The 20832-nt window shown below is 41.5% G+C and overlaps 1 protein-coding gene across 1 annotated transcript in view; it reads right to left on the reverse strand.

Moving 5' to 3' along the window:
- bub1bb (BUB1 mitotic checkpoint serine/threonine kinase Bb) overlaps nucleotides 1-20832 on the reverse strand; it is a 94834-nt gene that overhangs the window by 37278 nt on the left and 36724 nt on the right. The window contains exons 11-12 of the mRNA XM_080203033.1: nucleotides 16005-16111; nucleotides 8353-8405 (exon numbers count right to left, since the gene is read on the reverse strand). Coding sequence (XP_080059159.1) covers nucleotides 8353-8405; nucleotides 16005-16111 — 160 coding nt within the window. The remainder of the gene's footprint in view (nucleotides 1-8352; nucleotides 8406-16004; nucleotides 16112-20832) is intronic.

Below are 20832 nucleotides of genomic sequence, written 5' to 3' on the forward strand. Positions count from 1 at the left end.
GAGAGGAATAGATAGGGTGGATTCTCAGAGGCTATTTCCCCGGGTTGAAATGGTCGCTACGAGAGGACACAGATTTAAGGTGCGAGGAGGCAAGTACAGAAGTGATGTTAGGGGTAAGTTTTTCACTCAGAGGGTGGTGAGTGAATGGAATCGGCTGCCGTCAGTGGTGGCGGAGGCGAACTCGCTGGGGTTTTTTAAAAGACTTCTGGATGAGTATATGGGATTTAATGGGATTGGGGGTTATAGATAGGTCTATAGATTGGTAGGTGTTGATGTGATCAGCGCAGCTCGTGGGCCGAAGGGCCTGTTTGTGCTGTAGTGTTCTATGTTCTATACCTGTAACTTTAAGAAATGATGGCCAGTGGTTGTGAAACGTTATATCAATGCAAGTCTCTTTATTTTCAATACACTAGATTTTCTATTCAAGTTTTAGCTGACCAAGTGGTGGAAACATAACTAACCACTTTTCAGAACTGGAACATTCTCAATCAACTCAAGCCAATCATGTTAAGTTAGAAGGTACAGGGAACAAATAAAGACAATATACTATTCTGATTGCATTCCAACGAGACACATTGTAAAAGTCAGCTGAAAAACAGCACAAACATAGTAGCTCCCAGAAGTCAAAACAAATGCTGAAAAAAAATCTATAGGTTGCTGTGGACAGTTTCTGGCCTATCTTGCTGAAGGTGGCCTCATCAAATCTAGAATCTTAGCCTTTCGGGGGTTTTTCTCGCTTACGTACAGAGACTATCCACAGCAAGCTGTGCAAGTTTTAATGAGTAAAATGATAAATGGGTTAGAATTTTCTGGCCCACCGCTGCTGCAAGCTAGGATGAAGAATTTGGCATTCAGCTGAATCTCTGACAGTTCACTGCAGTGAGACCAGAACGTCCCACTGGTGTCAGCAGCCCGTAAATTCTGGCCAACATCGATTAAATTTTCAGAAAGAATTAACATGCAAGGGGAAAAGCAAAATACTGCATATACTGGAATCTGAAACAAAAACAGAAAATGCAGGAAAATCTCAGCAGGTCTGACAGTATCTGTGGGAGAGAATACAGCCAATATGTTGAGTCTAGATGATCCTTCGTCAAAGCACACAGAATGCAAAAAAGTCCTATCAAATAAAATTAATACAAGGAACAGCAAAAGAGTGGCAAAAAAATAGAAGTACAAAATGGAAATTTGAAATACATTTTCAGTTGTATCAGAGGTGTGCTCAATGGCTTCCTTCTGTGAAATAAATTTTCTGTTTTGAGAAAACAATTTACAATATTTACAATGGATAAGAGCAATATGAACTCCATACAAACGGATAACTGTGATACAGGCATATCATGAAGAAAACAAGTAAATGGCAGAAGTGTTAAATAACTGATGTTATTACTTACAATAGACCATAATATTCCAGATAGCCAAAGGAAACTAACATTGGCGCACAGGGATGCAAAAACATTAGCGTAATCAAGTTAACGGGAATAATGAAAATAATGGCACAAGTGTAACAAATCCCAGCACAAAATGGCTTTTATGACTAGATATTAAAGGACATGCATACAACCTGATTTTGCTTTCTATCCCCAAACACTTTGACTCTGTCAATCACAAATCTAACTCAGCTTTAAAAATATCCAATGACTGTCCCCACTAAATAGGTGAGAATATTTCAGATGCTTTATGATCTTCCAAAGTTCTCCATTCAGAAATGTTCACATTAGATCAGAGAATTGAAAGTCACTCCATTATTTAAGAAAGGTGAAAGGAAACACAAAAGAATTATAAACTAGTTGACCTAACAACTGTTGTCAGGAAACTAGTAGAGTCCTAACTAAGATGTAAAATTAAAGATGGATGACTGAAAAAGTTTAGCTGATCAGAGAGCAAGTATGGATTTGAAAAGAATAGGTCATGCCTGAAGGAAGTTTTTTGAAAAGGTGACTAAAATAGTAAACAGGAGAATGGCTGAACGTGTTGTTTATAAGCACGTCCAGGAGACCGCTGATTTAAGTCTCTTCTAAGAGGCCACATTTAAACTCATGGCACTGAAGCCAAATTATTGGAAAGTAGGAACCTTTTTGCATTTAGTTTTGCCTGTTCTCCACCTCACCACAGATCTTGGGTGGAATTCTCTCAAAAAGTTCTAAGTATTGAATTTGTGGGAAAACTAGAGTAAATCAAGCTGTTTTTTTCAGTGGGACTTCACGCTAGAAACTCCCACACTCTGCAATGCAGAGGTCACCAGCGTGAATATCATTAAATTTCAGGGAGCGGGGCCTATTCACGCTGGAGAAGTTGAAACCAGTGGGCCCCTGTGCAGTGGCCCCGAACTGTCAGCCTCCCTGTTTGCTGGCCAGCGCAGGAGTCCAGTGGTGCAGCCCCCCCAATCGCACCCCCTTCCCATCCCAGACGGCCTCGATCTCTAACACTCCCACCTCCCCTGCAGGCCCCTCCCCACCCTGATTTCCAGCCACCCCTTCCCACCCCCCCCATCCAGATTGCTGGCCTCCCTCCTCTCCCCATCGATCCCCATGCTGAGTAAGAAGTCTCACAATACCCAGGCAGAATGGCAGCAGGTCCCCCCATCCTGCTGATTGCCCCAAGCCCTGTCCCTATAGGCCCCACCACCTTGGCACTGCCCAATGCCCCATGGTGCCAGAAATCCGGTGCTGGGAGATGCATGAATCCCATGTGTGCCCAGAGGCAAGATTCCCCCACCACGCTGCATTAGAAAATTAATGCAGCGGGGTGGGAGAATCACCACCTCTCGTCTTTGCTGTTGTTCTTACTCTCTCCTCAACATCTTCCTCTAAGGCACACTACTCGCTCAAAACCTATTTCTAGCTTTCTCAGATCTAAGAACCTTAAAGATCAACTGAGCATTTCTGGCATTTTCTGTTTCTATTTTTGGCTGAGTAGGGGATAGAGAATAAGGATAATGAACAGGATGTAACAGATGGCGTCCCACAGGGCTGATTTTGTTGGGGCCTTAACTATTTATTAATGCTTTAGATGACAGAATTGAGTACTGCTTATCCAGCTTCGTTGTTGATAAAGGCAGGTGATATCATAAACAGTATAGGTGGAAGCATAGAACAGTGGCAAATGCATTTCAATATAGCCAAGTGTGAGATCATCCACTTAAATTTAAAAATGACCAATTAGAGTATTTCCTAACTGGCAAAATGTCAGAAGTTGCTGTGCTTTGGATGGAGTATAATCTAATCTAAAATCTTGGTAGATGGAAAAGATCCCAAGGTACCTTTTGAAAAGAGCAATTGAGTTCTCTCATGGTCTGGCCAACATGCAACTCAAATCAACACCATAATCAGACAGGCAATCCTCCCCACCTTCCTCACATAAGCCATTCTGTAGATCCCTATGAAATCAAGTTGTATGCATAGCTATTCTGTTTACCTGCAAAATAAGAGACTATGCTTTAAGGTTAACATGACTAAAATGCTTAGGTTATCAATGGCATTACACAAGTGTAAGCTCTTTCTTTTAGGTAGTTATACATTTAAAGCACTGGACTAACAAGTAATGTGGTAACCTTTCCATAGAGTAATATCATTCTGGCCTAAAATATTCAGAAGTTGACGAATGGATCAGAATTGGACAGCAACTTATTTCAATAGAATTTGTAGCTGAAAATTTCACCTCCAGTTTGTGGCAAAGCTGAAGATTTTTCTGCATACATTTGGATGCTTTAAAATGGGCATGCCTTGCACATTTTATGAGTCATAGTCATTAATTTAGCACAAAAAGTGGCCTTTCAGCGAGTCTGTGTCAACTCTCCATGGAGCAATCCAGTCATCCTCTACCCTGTCGTCTGAAAGTTTATTTCTTTCAAGTAGACATCCAATTTCCTTTTGAAATCTTTTGCCATCTCTGCTTCTCCCACCCTTGTGGGTAGCAAGCTCCAGGTCATGACCACTCACTTCATTAAATTCTTACACACATTCCCTTTACACCTTGAATAAGCAATTCTCCGAAAATGCATGGGATTTGATAAAGCTGATGCTACTTTATAGCCACTAGAAACCTTCGTTAGGTAAAAGATACTGCAGCCTTGCTGCCAGTTTCCCCAAGCCACTGCACTGCATCTACAATGGTTATAGTAAAGCATAGGACATACTAATTAGAATATATAATTTACTCCCATTAAAAGTCTCTTGATGTAAGCAGTTAAAAGATTGTAATTTCAAGTCCCTAATATGCTTTGCATCGCATCGCCATTGGAACATCTGGTTGACTGTGCAGCCTGCACTTGTTAACAGAAGTGAATGCATTAAACAGTAGTCGTTGAGTGCCTGCAGGTCAAGTAGCAGAAAGAAAGTTTCTTTCCTACCACAATCATATCACAGCATGGACTCTAATCAAAACACTGCACTGCTTTCATCAAAAGATCCATTTTCAAATTAAGAAAATCAATGCAACTAATAATGAAACGGACAATGTTTCTTTTAATTTTTGCATTCAAGGTTAGTCCTGGGGAATTAGTGTCGCCCATTTTAAACATTCTGTGTCTGCATTTGTTACTTCTGACCTTCAAATCTTTGAGATTAAAGCTACCTCTACTTCTACACCAGTCTGACTTCATATTTATCTCCTCTCCATCTACCTCTCTCACAAGCCATTCTATAGCATCTAGAGTGAATTTGTAGTTTAGCAACACGATCCAATATCAAAGAACTAAGCTTTGATTGATTTCATTTCACATGGATTCCTTGCATCCAGCAGGAGAAGATGATATTGCATTAGATGGAGCTAAGTTTAAACCCTGACCCACAGTAAACAGCATAACCATAATCCAATGCAAACACCTGATCAATACAAGTGCATAATACTAAATAAAGAAACATGTTGCCAAAGTTTTTTGACTTTCTCCCATCAGGACAAAAGCCAGAATGCCAAATTTCAAACAATAATAATTCATACTGCAGAAGTAAAGGTCTTTGGTGAGGTGTTACTATGAAAAAAGCAGTGGGAAACCTTTAGGTTCCCAATGCTTCTGGGTAACAAAATAAAAAAGGTGCCAAGTTTGTACATGTTCCTTCTGTTCACAAAGAAAGAACAGGTATCTGCATGCAAACGTATGCTGCTTCTAGCAAGTGCAAATGAGCTACATCACAAGTTCAACTAATTAGTTTTTAGCATAACAATCGTGTGTTAATAGGGCCATAGCCATTTAATTACTTTGCAAGTTTGACACAAGTTGAGCATAGCAAAGATATCCCGCAGAACAATGGACACCCGAATTAGTTCGGTGTGTATCATGCAAACTTGGAAATGGGCCAAAGGGCCCCAATTTCGGAACTGGAAAGCATGCCATCTATCTTAAATTACCCTGTAAAGGAGTATCTTAAAAATGTGAACAGCAAGTGGTTTCATGCTGCTCTATGCAGCGACAGCATGAGTGATATTTTCCACTAATATGTTGCTGTCATCAGTCCTGTAACGTCCATGCAGTTATACCCATGAATTTATGGAAAATTGAACACTATTGTTAAAAATAACACAGGGAGTAGGCAATCTGCATTGAAACAAGATGGAATCAAGAGGTCAGGTTCTTCTTATCTGCCAGTATATATGAATTTGTCCAAGGCTGGAAGTTAGCCTGCTTGTCCGATTAGGACATTAAAACAAACAACATTTTTGGGACATCACATTGATAAGGCATTAAAATGTAACATATATTTCCTGTGGATTTAACAGCTGTTGTTGCTTAGATACCTACAGAAACTAGTGCACAATAGCACCAGACACTTATGAGTAATGGTATGAGGAGAACCCATTCTATCACAAGGAGGTACAAATGGTCTAAACTCAAAATTATGTGTCAATGTTTTAAGTGGTCAGAACCATTTTTGTGGACAATAGAAAAACAGATACTATGGTCGCTTGACAGAAACCAGCTTGTGATAAGAAACATTTATTAACACACATTTTAAAAGCAGCCTTATGTTAGTCAGTCTTGGAGGAAAATGGTCCTGCCCAGCAAAGGAAGGATCCTACCTACAACGCATTAACAAGCAAAGAAATGGGACTAGCGTTTTACCTACCTATTTGAAGAATGAGTTCAGATCTTTTGCAGGAGTTTAGCTACACTTCAACTGAAGTAAAGCCAGAAACCTGCTACTGCAAGTAGTAAGCCACTAAGCTACTTTCATCAACGGGAACTTCCAACTCTTGTTTTCTTCGGTGAACGAAAAGGCAAGAATGTTTCAAGCTTCCATCTTGAAATCTCAAGTATAAAAGTGAATTTTCAGATGTTTTAAATTAAGCTTACCGCATGTTTATCATGCTACCCCTTTTATGATTAATCACTTTTTCTTTTGTGTGTGAATGTGTGCCTTGTATACGTAAGTGACTACTGTTACGAAGGCATTTAGGTGTTGAGAAATCAAACTTTTTTTTTAAACTTAAGAAAATGTCTTTTTGTCTCTTCTTTAGCACTCAAGAGATTCAAACACTCAAACAAAAACAACCAAAAATCTGTCTGCAGTGATCGAGAGGTGAAAGAGGAACCATTTTCCACCTTTATACCATCTGTAACAGTCCAAAAGGCTTTGTGCACAACCCAATTGAGCAATCTTGTTGCATGACTTCCAGTAAGAACGTAAGAAATAGGAGCAGGAGTAGGCCATCTAGCCCTTCGAGCCTGCCCCACCATTCAATAAGATCATGGCTGATCTGTCGTGGCTCAGTTCCACATTCCCGCCCTCTCCCCATAACCCTTAATCCCCTCGCTCATCAAAAACCCATCAACCCGCGTCTTAAAAATATTTAGCGAGGCAGCCTCCACCACCTCAACAGGCAGAGAATTCCAGAGATTCACCACCCTTTGAGTGAAGAAGTTCCTCAACTCCGTTCTAAACCGCGCCCCCCCCCCCCTCCTTTATCTTGAGGCTGTGCCCCTTAGTCCTACTGTCCTTTCTGAGCGGGAAGAGTCTCTCCACCTCTATCCTATCCATCCCATTCATCATCTTATACGTCTCAATGAGATCTCCCCTCATTCTTCTGAACTCTAACGAGTACAAGCCTAGTTTATTCAGCCTCTCCTCATAGCTCAACCCCCTCAACTCCGGTATCAGCCTAGTAAACCTCCTCTGCACTCCCTCCAAGGCCAAAATATCCTTGCGTAAGTGTGGTGACCAAAACTGCACACAGTACTCCAGCTGCGGCCTCACCAATGCCCTATACAGCTGCAGCAAGACCTCCCTACTTTTATATTCAATCCCCCTCGCTATGAAGGCCAGCATCCCATTCACCTTCCTGACCACCTGCTGCACCTGCAGGCTGGGTTTTTGCGACTCACGCACAAGGACCCCGAGGTCCCTCTGCACCGTCGCCTGCTGCAGTTTTTCGCCACATAAGAAATAGTCCTTCCTACCATTATTCCTACCAAAGTGGACCACCTCGCACTTGCCAACATTAAATTCCATTTGCCATTTCCTGGCCCATTCGCCCAGCCTATCTAGATCCTTCTGCAGACTCTCCACACCCGCCGCACAATTTGCCGTTCCACCAATCTTGGTGTCATCAGCAAATTTCGACACCATACACTTGGTTCCCTCCTCCAGATCATCTATATAAATGGTAAATAGTTGAGGCCCCTGGGGCACTCCACTAGTCACCAACCGCCAATCCGAATAGCACCCATTAACCCCCACTCTCTGCCTCCTATTTGACAACCAATCCTCTATCTACGCTAACACCCTACCCCCAACTCCATGCCCCCTTACCTTCTGCAATAACCTCTTGTGAGGTACCTTGTCCTAACAGTACCACAGCAATGACAGGTTTGTAGACGATGCCTCCCAATGATTGCTTGATCGAATCAAATAACATATTCTTCTGGTTATTTGCAATAGGCAGACAGGCTATGCTTAATAAGCCTGTACCTGCAAAACTCAGAATATCCTATAGTCATATATGATTCTGTGGTTGGGCAGTACTTATTGAACAATCCTGAGTGTGTTAATAACTACAATAACAACCGTTTGCTGGGAATGACACACATTCATATGCAGGGACCCAATATCTGCAAAGAAAAGGAATATGTTCAAGCTTTGTGCCTTTTTCGAATTAAGCAGAAGCATAGGGAGTCTATAATTCCCTGTTGCTTTCTCCATGGCAATGCCTCAGCCAGAGTCAATTTGCCAACTAGTCAGCACCCTTTCCTCCCGTAGTGTAAACTGTTTCATAGTTTGAAATTGTTCTGATAAGTGCAAGAAAAAGGCTTTGGTAATGTGTTTCTCTTTTCAGCAATATTCATGTCGCCTGTAGGTGAGTGGCTTACCCAATTGTCAAATTGCGAACATTAATACAGGAATAATATACTGTTACCTGTGCAATGCGCCAGATTCATATTTTGGAGTCTTGATGTATTTTCACTCGATCTGAAAAACAGTAGTGGGATAACAATTGAATTTTAATTTTATAGGCACTACAGGAACAAAAGAATCAGCACCTTCCCTAAAGGAAAAAGTATGCTCACGTACTGATCACGATCGCACTAAGAGGGTCAAGAGAACGTCTTAGTGCGACTTGGTAAAATTTTATAAAATTTACTTTCCAGCAATTCAATTAAACGGTGAGGTTATAGTGCACAGTATTCAGATTTAAAAATTACTGGGGACAGTTTGGGGAATTTCCCCAACATTCTTAATGCACATATAAATGTATGTATTAGTGGAGAGGTAACAGCAAAATACAAATGTTCCATGGACAGAAATAGCTCAATAACCTTCACAAGAAATGTAATGGAAAATGGCTATCAGCTCAACAGCCATGATAGTAAAGGAGCTCCCAAAAGATAGTGAGAGGGGACAAAGGACTACAGAAGTCAAATAAGTAAAGGGTAAGAGTGCAAATGTGAGTGTGTGCGTAGGTTGCTGTAGGAGAAATGGGTTTTGTTTCATGAGACACTGGCATCAGTACCTGGAAAGAGAAAGCCGTACCACTGGGATGATCTTCATCTGAACTTTGCTGGACAGTGTCCTGGTGCATCGGATAACCAGGCGGAAAGCCTTCACGTGAGGGGAGATTTGGAAAGTTAAAGAGAAGGGGCAAAGCAATAGTGCAGGGTAGCAACATGATTAATGACAACCAAGGTACGACGGGAAGGGACAGGGCACATAACAATGAGAGGGAGCATTAAATAGGGTCACAGTCACAGTCAGGAATATCTCACCTCAATAAGAGATGAGATTGGCTCGAAAGATCAAGATATAGAGCCAGTTTCGGTGGAGGAAAAAAATAGCAAAGGAAAAGGACCACTGCTGGGAGTGGTTTCTAGGCCCCCAACTGTAACAACATGGTTGGACACAGTATAAATAAGAGATGTCCCATTTAAGACAGAGGCAAAGTGGAATTTTGTCTCCTTGACGCTCGATAGTCTTTGGAATCCTCTTCCCGATAGAAGACTCCTGATTGTATCACTGAACATATTTTAAGGCCTAGTCAGCTTTGATCGAGAAAGGAGTCGAAGGTATGGGGGCAGACAGGTATGCACATTTAAGGTCATATGTTGAAAACCAAGCCAATGGGGGAATCTTACCAAAAAATGGCAGAAACATGTCAGTTTTCTCCCAGGATCTCATGACACTGCCAAAAAAAATCAAAGGGGTATGTTCCACACCAATAAAGCCCAGCTCCATTGAGATCAGGGTGCCATCTTTAATGGCACCCCAATCACAGCAGGAATAAACCACTCGCCTCGCCCCAAAAGAGCCCACAATGGAGAACTCAGGGGACCCCCCTGATTCGGGTGGGGAGGGAATAGAAGTACCATTTTCAATCTGATCGGCTCCCCCCACCAAAACAGCCATTGCAAGCATCCCCAGCTCCCCCAGCCACTCTGGCCCACCACCACATACAAATGGACCCCCTCCCAACCAAATGAGGCCCCCATTGGGGTCTGCCCTGTGGCACAGGTTGGTGCTGACTGGCTGGCATGGACATGGTGCTAATCTGGTTGTGTTAGGGCATTGCCAGGCTATTGCCTCTCCCAGGGGGCTACACTCACCTTTACGCCCCATGGGATCCCCATGACAGGTTCACGCCTGTGAACCTGTTGTAAACTGTGCCAACACAGATAGGGTGGGGAGAGAGCCTCTGCCGGCATTCGCACAGATGACGAGCGTAGGCAAATAGTAAAATACTTTTTAGGCACATGAGAGAAAGGCTGGAATGGGAATGGGATCATTTAGCAGTGGATAGGATAATACCACACATTGTGCCTCTTTCTAGTAGGCTTTATAACCTAGAACATTTAATTCCTAATCCCAATGATCATGCAACTAATATAGGACAGTGATACTAGTTTTATTTTCCCTGTTTAAAAAATGACACTGATCAAGGATATTAGGAATATAACCTGTAAAATTTCAAGTAGGATTGGAAAATGAAAGGCTCTTAAGCATTGTGATGGATTTATTGCTATTTTTGAGCAGCAAAGTACTTAAGGAATTACAGACTTAATTATTTCATGACATTAGTTATGCTTTTTCCACAGGCCATATACTACCTCCTATATAATAATACAGCTATATAGTTTGGACAGAAAATGAAATACTACACGTGAAGATTTCTGGCCAATTGCACACTGACTCAGTAGGTTGGTGAGAGATGGATGAAACAAGTGCATGTGCAAATTTTGAACTAGCTGTAAACATAGTAATCATACAGATACAACATTTAAGGAAACTATGAGGGCTAAGGTACGCATTTAAAAACATGACAAGCAAGCAAAAACAAGTAACTTACTTTCCTGATTAGAAACTCCACTGATTGCTTCATCTGTTCACCAATAAATTCATTAATGCTTTATCTGGGACTAGATTTAGGGATAGCCTCGAGAGCATGAGATCTTTTTAAACAGGGAAAGATGGAACTCGTGCAAACTATTGATACACCAGATGCTTGCATACAATGATACAGCTGTGCTGACTCCATTATTCCATTACTGCTCGTAACAGATGATAAACTGGAGAGTTAATTAAAATGTCTCCCCAACATCTGGCCTGAGCGCATTCAGCGTGTGGTGTTGTGAAGGTAGTATTTGTAAAATTATAAAAAAAACTTACAAAATGCTAAGAGTTGTAAAATTGCATGGTTTAAAAAAAAGGTAATTTTTTTTACTATGCTTACAGAGTTAAGAGATGAAGGTGCAAATACCACACACAGAGAGCAAAGAGTGAAACATTATATCGCAAGGCTAGACAGCGGTACTGCCAAGACAACAGGTTGTTTTTGAATTTTAACAATCAGTTTAAACTCGGCATTTGAATAGCAGCAGGCTATCTGATTTTAATTTGATGTTTTGATAATCTGTAAACCAATCCTATTGTGGGGATTTTGGTATAAGAACCACAGCTTCCAGCTCCAGAGAGCCAGACAGCAACTGCCTCCATCAGCCAGCTTCTGCCAGTTCACAGCTTGAGAGAGAGAGAGAGAGAGAGAGAGACACACAGCCAGAAACTGTCTCTGCCAGCGTAACAGCCACATTTATGTCTTAGGAGAAACTCTCATCTCAATCCCAAAGATATTAATAGAAGCTAGTGAAGACAGAAGAAGCCAGCAAATAAGGCAGAAGATTCCAAAAGATAAAACCTGTTTATATTTTGTGCGGGACTAGGAATTTTTTTTTTGGTTAATAAGTGGGAATTGTATTCATTTAAACAGCATTCCATTAGAATAGTGTTTCATTTGGTTTATTAATAGTTTAGTTAACCTGTTCGCTGTTAGTTAGATAAATAAATTGTTACTTGTTGTTGCTTTCAGAGTCTCAGGTAGTTATTTTGATTTGACCACTAGAAGTTGTTGAAGCGCAGACATTACTACTTCTCACACACTTTTTAACAGATTATAAAGGGAGTGACTTCTCTTTCAGTGATTGTATTAGTTCTCAGAGAGATCAACCTTCCCTTCGCATTCTGGGGTCCACATTGTATAAAAGCAGCTCATGCACTGGAAGCACATTACCGAAAGGATGAAATAAATCAAACCTTGGTATATAAATTCAAAACAAAATAGGGACAGGTGGTGGTTTCAGGTTTGCTACCTGTGGATCCTTGGAGGAGTGAGGATTCTAGTTTTAATGACTGGCATAAGAGATTAAGGAAAATTGCATTTATACCAGGTAGACATTTAAGTTAGGCTCAGGGCCAAGAAACTGACAAAAAGTTGCACTAATTGGGAAGTGTTTAAAGATTTGAAAGATAGACCAAACGCACTGTTCATTTAGAAAAAACAGTTTCTAAATTAATGTTTGGCTAATTAAAAATATAGGAGAATACAGTTGAAGGAATGGAACAATGAAGAGCGCAAATGTGTCACGATGTTTCTACATCATGCTAGAAGTAATATCGTGTTGGAATTTAGCAGTATATGCAAGTAAAAATTTAGATTTGACTCAAGTCACAAACAGAACAGGCCCAGATGAAAAAAAATTTCAAAGGTTAGGACACAGAACATTAGACAAACAGAAAGCAGACGATTACACAATGCAAAAGGGGCAAAGGAGAAATCTAGTTTTTCTGGCAAATGTTTTAAATCTACACTGCAGAGTTCGATAACTGCAGGGGTCTACAATTCTATGAATTGAGAAGCAGATCTAAGCAATTACAAGATATTTGTGGAGCTAGTTTGTTTACAGCTGGAATCCAAGACAGATCTCAAGTTGATCATACACTTGCTATTGGCTTCCAGAACAACCAGACAAAGGTTAAATAAATTAGCGAAACAATGCTGCATCCATTTTAAGGTTGAGTTCAATTATCCATCTATTTAGTAGTATGAAATGGGGCAGCCAAGTGAGGATGAGAGCAAACTCTTCATAAAAATTCTCAGAAACCTGAACACACAAAAACAGAAGTTCTACCACAAGCAAAAAAAAAATTCAGCAGAAATCTTGAGATAGAAACATAGAAGATAGGAGCAGAAAGAGGCAATTTGGCCCTTCAGTCTGCTCCACCATTCATTACAATCGTGGCCGATCATCCAATTCAAGAGCTAAATCCTGCATTGTTCCCATAAGCTTTGAATCCATTCACCCCAAGTGCTATATTTAGCCACCTCTTGAATACATTCAATGTTTTGGCATCAACTACTTCCTGCGATAATGAATTCCACAGGCTCACCACTCTTTGGGTGAAGAAATATCGTCTCACCTCCGTCCTAAATGGTCTACCCTGAATTCTCAGACTGTGGCCTTTGGTTCTGGGCACTCCCACCATCAGGAACATCCTCCCTGCATCTACCCTGTCTAGTCCTGTTAGAATTTTATAAGTCTCTTTAAGATCCCCCTTCAGTCATCTGAACTTCAGCAAAAACAATCCTAATCTAGTCAATCTCTCCTCATACATCAGTCCCGCCATCCCCAGAATTAGTCTGCTAAACCTTTGCTACACTCAAGAGCAAGAACATCCTTCCTCAGGAAAGGAGACCAAACTACACAATATTCTAGATGTGGCCTCACCAAGTCCCTGTATAATTGCAACACATCCCTGCTCCTGTATTCAAAACCTCTCGCAATGAAGGCCAACATACCGCCTGCTGCACCTGCATGCCTACCTTCAGTGACTGGTGCATAAGAACACCCAGGTCCCATTGCACACTCCCCTCTCCCAGTTTACGGCCATTCAGGTAGCAATATGCCTTCTTGTTTTTGCTTTCAAAGTGAATAACCTCACATAAGATGGTGTGATCTTATTGAATATTTAAGCTTGTCTGATGGGCATCTCACCCACAACCTTTAAGCATTTTCTACCCTCACCACTAACACCATGGCAGCAGCATGTACTATCTACAAGATGTACTGCATCGACACGCCAGGCTTCAACAGTGCCTTCCAAACCTGCCAACTCTACTGCCAAGAGCAGCAGGTGCATGGGAACACCACCTCCGGCAAGTTCCCCTCCAAGTCACACACCATCCTGAATTGGAAACATATCATAGTTCCTTCATCAATGCCGGGTCAGAATCTTGGAACTCCCTACTTAACAGTGAGAAGACCTACAACTACAGAAGTTGAAGGTGCTGGTTCACTATCACCTTTGAGAGCAATTAGGGAATGGGCAATAAATATTGTACTTAACAGTGACACCCACATTTCATGAACAAAGTATTAATATGCAGCAGTGAGTTTGAGAAGGTGTGATTTCCATGTGGGTGAACATATGGATCATTAACTAATGAGGAGCTGCAAAAGCAAGGATAATATTAGTGCATGAAACTTAAAGATATAAGGAAAGCTGACTGATAATGGACTGAGGTAATAATCATAATATAGAACATATTACTGGATTTAAAAAGTGCTTGATCGTTGCTCCAAGAAAAGGATTGAAGGTGAAAGTAAATCAGTGGTTAAGGGAAGTAAGCTTCAAAAGATACGTTGCAGTGCAAAAATATCAGATCGAGAGAAACATGAAGTAATCAACAAATGGTAGCAGGGATAATATACAATGGCAAATAAAAAACAGGGCGACTGAGTAATGGTAGAAGACAACAAAAAACCAACTGGAACAGATTTCAAATGAGGAAGAAAATTTACACTTTCCATTTCTGTTTAATCAATGGAACAATCCTGGTTTTTACATTGTGGAATATGTCAGTAAAATTAGGAGCAACACAATTAAAGGTAATCAAATTATAACATAAATCAACGGAATTAAGACAAAATTAAAATGGAATAAAAAAAGAATAGTGCTGCACACCCCAATTCAATTTGATTGCTTAAAGAAGTGACAGAAATGTATCAAGGAGATGGGTTGCTAATGTACTCTGGTGTGGTTCTAGAGACTACCATTTGTAAAAAGGCATCTTAGATCATAGTGGTTCAAACCTTCCCTACAGTTCAACTTAAACACTCAACCCTGCGAAGCGAGCCACCACGAACATTTTATGCTTAAAGGTTGGAGTTTAAGAAAGCAAGGTCTGGAAATATAGATCTCTTGAAAGCTTCAGGCATATTTTCACATTGAATAAAAATTAAAAATAATTATTGGGAATTTGTTTGAAGTTGCATCAATTGAGCATAACTCTTGATAATAAGGGCTCAGGTTAGAGATGATTGTGAACTTCTTAAAATCCTCTGACATTAATTAATCTTATTTATAATATTGAAGGCATTAAACTGTTCAAATGCCAGATAATACAGTAATAGAAATATTGCAAATAAAATTATCAAGTTGCAAGCCAAATCTTGAAGCTGTTGAATGGACTTAAATGTTAAATGCCATTGATGTGTAAATGTGTGGCTTTTGTGCATGAGTCCAGGTTACTCAACAGATCTGCAAGATACATGGAAAAGGCCACATAAACCTTGCCTTAAAATACTTGACTACCTTCCCATGAAGTAAGATGTCATTTAATATTGTTTAAAATCTCTTTCAGCAAACAAACCCTATGGTAAAAGCATATTTAAACAATGTCAGGTGAAACCAAAACAAAATTTCACACCCAGTTGTGGAAGGAATTTATCAAACAAAAATCAAGAGAGAAAGATAGTGCTGGAGGTTAAAAAAGAAACAGGCTTCCTGCTACTAAAGCCAAATGTTTTACAGCATGGGCAGCATATTATGAGGGTCAACTGGCTTGACAACAAGTCTAACTTACTCTTAAATGCTTATTTAAATATGGCAAGTAAACTGTTGATTGCAGCACCTGTCTGCCCCCTGTATATGGAGGAGAAAAGTGTGTTTGGGAGTGGGCAGAAAGTTAGGGCGGGCGTCTCATTCTATTTTAAATGCCCCCTACCAGAGGAAACATGCTGATTAGGGTCAGTTCATCAAGTTTTAAGATCTAGCAGCTACCAATGCACCCAAATGCTGCTGAATAATATTAGAGTAATACTGAATTTCCTATATTGTACTTGAGCAAAGACTGTTCAATGAAGCAACAATTCTGGTCCAGCAGCTTAAAATGTCACTGCATCCTTGTTTCATGTCATTGCTGGCCCCCAATTCCCTGCAGTGAGAAAAAGACAAAGCACTTACCCATCGCTACAATGATCTTCAGGATTCCTTTCTGATAGATTAAGCTCTTTGCCAAATTCCCTGGTGGTGATCCCTGTATGTGGCATGGCAGTATCAATTGCTTCATTCTGAAAGATTTCAGATCAGGAAATTTCAAACAAACTTTTTTTAAACTGTGTGGGTTTATGTAGCCAACATTGCTATGTTACCAGGGATTTAGGTTTGAAGATTTATTTGTATTTTTACAAACAGATGAATGTACTTTTTAAACTAAGATTCATACAAAATTCAGTAGGCATAGTTACAGAAATATGAAAAACTGCCTCTGATTCTACACAAGTATAAGTTTCACATTACAGTGCAACATCTAGTTGACAAGACATCTGACAAAGTTTAAAACTGTACCTCCAATGTTAACATACCGTGAGGGTCAGCTGACTAACTGACAGGTAGACAATGTAAGCAATGGCAAAATGATGTGGTGGTTAGCTGACCATGTATAAATAGAAAGCAGATGGGGGTTGTGGAGAGCATTTGTGGCCCAGGCCGAGGTGTAATTAAGTTTCTTTATTAAATCTTTTACTTGGATTTACTTTGTGAAGTTAGTTCTTTTATTGCTTGCTACTTGAGTATCCTCACTGCTGGATGAACATTCCATCGTCCTCTCTTCCCCTCACATAACCTCACCCTGTTCTCAAGCGGCCCTATCAACATTTGTTAATGTGTCAATTGGCCCTCACTATTTTTCAAGCGAATACTTTGATTTATATGCATTATGACAGTGTTTTAGGTACTGTTCCAAGTCTAAGGGCAAACACTTCTAAGTGAATAAATTGCCTCTATGGGTCAGACTTTCCAAACACACCATAGTCACTAGCCTGTAATTTGGAGGACACAGGAGGATAAATATAGCTTTAAACTAATTTCGAAAAGGTGTACAGTGCCTGGAACTTGGAACTGGAGTGGACACAAGGTGCCCCTGAACAATTGGGGCTGGGCTTAATTATTTTGGCACTTCATGCCAATTACATTTTCCTTCAAAGCCAAAAGGACATCAGTTGGAAAATAGAATATTGGAGGACCACTGTTACATTTTTAGCCACAACATACCACTTTTAAAGCGAAATATTTAAACCCATCAGGGGGACCACACTTCTAAGAAATCCACAAAATTAGATTGGGGAACTAAGCTGTGACACATTTTAAAGAAATATGTACAATTCAACTGGCCACAGCTGAGTGGAAGGATCCTACGGCAAAAATGCAAGACAGGAGTCCAAATCTGAAAGTTTAATTCCAAAACAAAAACAACAGATTGCTACCGCTGGGAGGAAATTGTTTCAAGAAAATACTCAATAAAATCAATCAGTTTCTTCCTTGATTGATGAAAATAAGTTATTGTACATGCTGAACATAGTGGGAAATAGAAAATGAAGTGTCAGGAAAAAATTCTGGGGAGCACAATTCCAGACATGCTCTCTCCACCCAAGAATATGAAATCTGATGGCTTTAACACTTTATCCCACTTACACTTTTCATGCAATTTGCCAGCAGCACCAACCCACCACACTGCAAACAATACGATGGAATATAATTAACTAAAGTTAAATTACAAGCCTGCGTTTTACTCATTACATTCTTGAGTACATGCATTTGGTTCCATATATGTTTCATGCTGACCTTTGAGTCATGTACCAAAAGCATTTTGTTTTGAAAATATTGTCTTACTTTGAGTTCGGCATTTATATAACTCACTGTCCATTTGAGAGTTCTTGAAACAAAACAGCTACCACATCAGCTAACCTTCCTGTGTTCCATTTCTGTATACATAATTCCAAGGGTGGTCAGGTAAATGGCAGGGTCTATGGGGAGACGCTTTATCTGTGTTAGGTGCCATATGTGGGAGTTCCTGGAGGCAGCACATTTCCCGAAGGCCCACATCTGCATCAAGTGTTTAGAGCTGCAGCGTTTGAGGGCCCAGGTCAGGCAATTAGAGCTACGTTTAGAGGATGCATTTCTGGTCAGGGAGAACAAGGCAATAATGGCTATGAACCACAGTCAAGTGGAGGTCCCAGGGCCTGGGGGACGGGACGGGTGGGTAACTGTTAGGAAGGGGAAGAAGAAGAAGAAGAAGAAGAATAGTCTTGGTCCAAAGACTACCCCAGTGGCCCCCCAAAAGGCATCAACAGGGGTAAAAAAGGTAAGACAGGAGGACCAGAATGCCTCAGAGGGAAGGAAAGGGGCTGGCAATGAGGTGGTGGGGGATGGGAGGGTTAAAGGAGTAGATAGGCTGTTCTGTGGACAAAAGCCTCCCTGGTGCAGGGGTACAGGGCGTATCAGACAGGATAGAGGGAATTTTGAAGGGTGAAGGGACCCAGGCTGAAGTAATTATACACATAGGAGAGAAGGATGTAGGAAGGCAGAGCAGGTGGGATGTACATAGACAATTCAGGGAGTTGGGGGCCAAGCTGAAGAGCAGGGCCTCCAGGGTGGCATTCTCTGGGCTGCTGCCTAGTAACAGTATGGCTAGGAATAATGAGATCCTGCAGCTGAATGCATGGCTGAGGGTAGCAAGGTAGAGGGCTTCACTTTTCTCGATCACTGGGAAGTATTTGTGAGAGAAGGGCACCTGTACAGGAGGGATGGGGAACATTTGAATGGGAGGGGGACAAATATCTTAGCTGGGAGGTTAGCTGGAGTGTTTCGGCAGGGTTTAAACTAATATATGGGGGGGGTGGGGGGTGGAGGATGAGACTGATAGCTCATTAGGCGCTGGGATTGGGAGCAAGTTGGGTGACAGCGTAGGTTTGGTTGAGAGGCAAATTATCCAGGGAAAGGACGATCCGAGTGGGCCTGGAGGTTTGGATTGTGTCTGTTTTAATGTGAGGAGTGTAACGGGTAAAACGGATGGGCTTAGGGCCTTAATGTTCGCGAGGAATTTAGATGTGGTGGCAGTGACAGAGACTAGGTTAAAGGAAGGGCAGGACTGGAGGCTAAATATTCCTGGGTATAAGTGTTTTAGGTGTGACAGAGGAGGGTTGAAGAGAGGTGGTGGGGTGGCGTTGTTAGTTAAGGAGCACTTCACAGCAGTGCAGAGGGAGGATAATATGGAGGAGTTAGGGATTGAGTCGCTGTGGGTGGAGTTGAGGAATAGGAAGGGACCGATTACTATGCGCCACCCAACAGCCCAAGGGCAGTGGAAGAAGGCATATGTAAAGACATTTTAGATAGGTGCAGAAGGAATAGGGTTGTTGTAGTGGGTGATTTTAATCTTCCTGGAGTGGATTGGAAGGTGCCTAGAGCTGGGGTTTGGACGGGGAGGAGTTTGTAAAATGGGTGATGGAAGGGTCCTTGGAGCAGTACGTAACTAGCCCGACTAGGGAGGGGGCTATACTGGATTTAGTTTTGGGTAATGAGCCAAGTCAGGTGGTTGAGGTTGCAGTAGGCGAACATGTGGCTAACAGTGACTACAAGTTTGTCTACTTTAGGATAAAAATGGAAAAAGATGAGTGCTGTCCAAAGAGGAGGGTGCTGAACTGGGGTAAGGCAAGCTATAGCCGGATTAGGCAGGAGCTGATGGATACTGATTGGGAGAGGTTGTTAGCGGGTAAGTCCACGGTCGGCAAGTGGGAGGCTTTCAAGGGAAAACTGAAAAGGTTGCAGGAAAGACATGTGCCAGTAAAGAGGAAGGATGGGAAAGGCAGGATTAGAGCACCATGGATTACAGGGGATATTGAGGACTTGGTCAGGAAGAAGAGAGGCATATGTTAGGTCTAAGCAACTGGGAATGGAGAGAGCGCTGGAGGAATATAGACAGAGCAGGAGGGAGCTCAAAAGGGGAGTTAGAAGGGCGAAAAGGGGGCATGAAATGGCTTTGGCAGATAGGATTAAGGAAAATCCAAAGGCATTTTACTCTTATATTAGAAACAAAAGGGTGGTTAGAGGGGAAAAAAAAAAATCGGTCCTCTTAGGGACAAAGGAGGGGAACTGTGCATAGAGTGAGGGAATGGGGGACATCCTGAATGAATACTTTGCATCGGTATTCACAAAGGAGAGAGGCTTGGTGTCTTGGAGGGAGCTGTAGACCAGTTGAAGGAAATATCCATTATGAGGGAGGAAGTGTTAGGGTTTTTAGGCAGCATAAAAACTGATAAAGCTCCAGGGCCTGATGGCATTTATCCCAGGCTGCTTAGGGAGGTGAGAGATGAAATTGCTGGGCCTCTGATGCAAATCTTTGTCTCTTCTTTGGACACAGGTGAGGTCCCAAAGGACGGGAGGATAGCTAATGTGCTACTGCAGTTTGAAAAGGGCAGTAGGGATAACCCTGGTAATTATAGGCCGGTGAGTTTGACGTCAGTGGTAGGAAAGTTGTTGGAAAAAATTCTTAGGGATAGGATGTATACGCATTCGGAGCGTTGCGATCTGATTAGGGATACACAGCATGGCTTTGTTAAGGGGAGGTCTTGCCTTATGAATCTGGTAGAATTTTTTGAGGAGGTGACAAAAATGGTTGACGAAGGACGAGCCGTTGACGTCGTCTATATGGATTTCAGTAAAGCGTTTGACAAAGTCCCTCACGGTAGGTTGGTAGAAAAGGTTAAGGCTCATAAAATACAGGGACAGGTATCTAGATGGATTGAAAACTGGCTAGGTAACAGGAGACAGAGAGTAGTAGTGGAAGGGTCCTTTTCTAGCTGGAAGTCTGTCACCAGTGGTGTGCCGCAGGGCTCAGTACTGGGACCTCTTCTATTTGTAATATATATAAATGACTTGGAAGAGGGCGTACGTGGTGTGATCAGCAAGTTTGCAGATGACACAAAGATGGCAGGATTGGCGGATAGTGAGGAGG

The sequence above is a fragment of the Carcharhinus amblyrhynchos genome, chromosome 14, assembly GCF_965287045.1.
Source record: "Carcharhinus amblyrhynchos chromosome 14, sCarAmb.v2.hapA, whole genome shotgun sequence".
NCBI classification, from domain to species: Eukaryota; Metazoa; Chordata; class Chondrichthyes; order Carcharhiniformes; family Carcharhinidae; genus Carcharhinus; species Carcharhinus amblyrhynchos.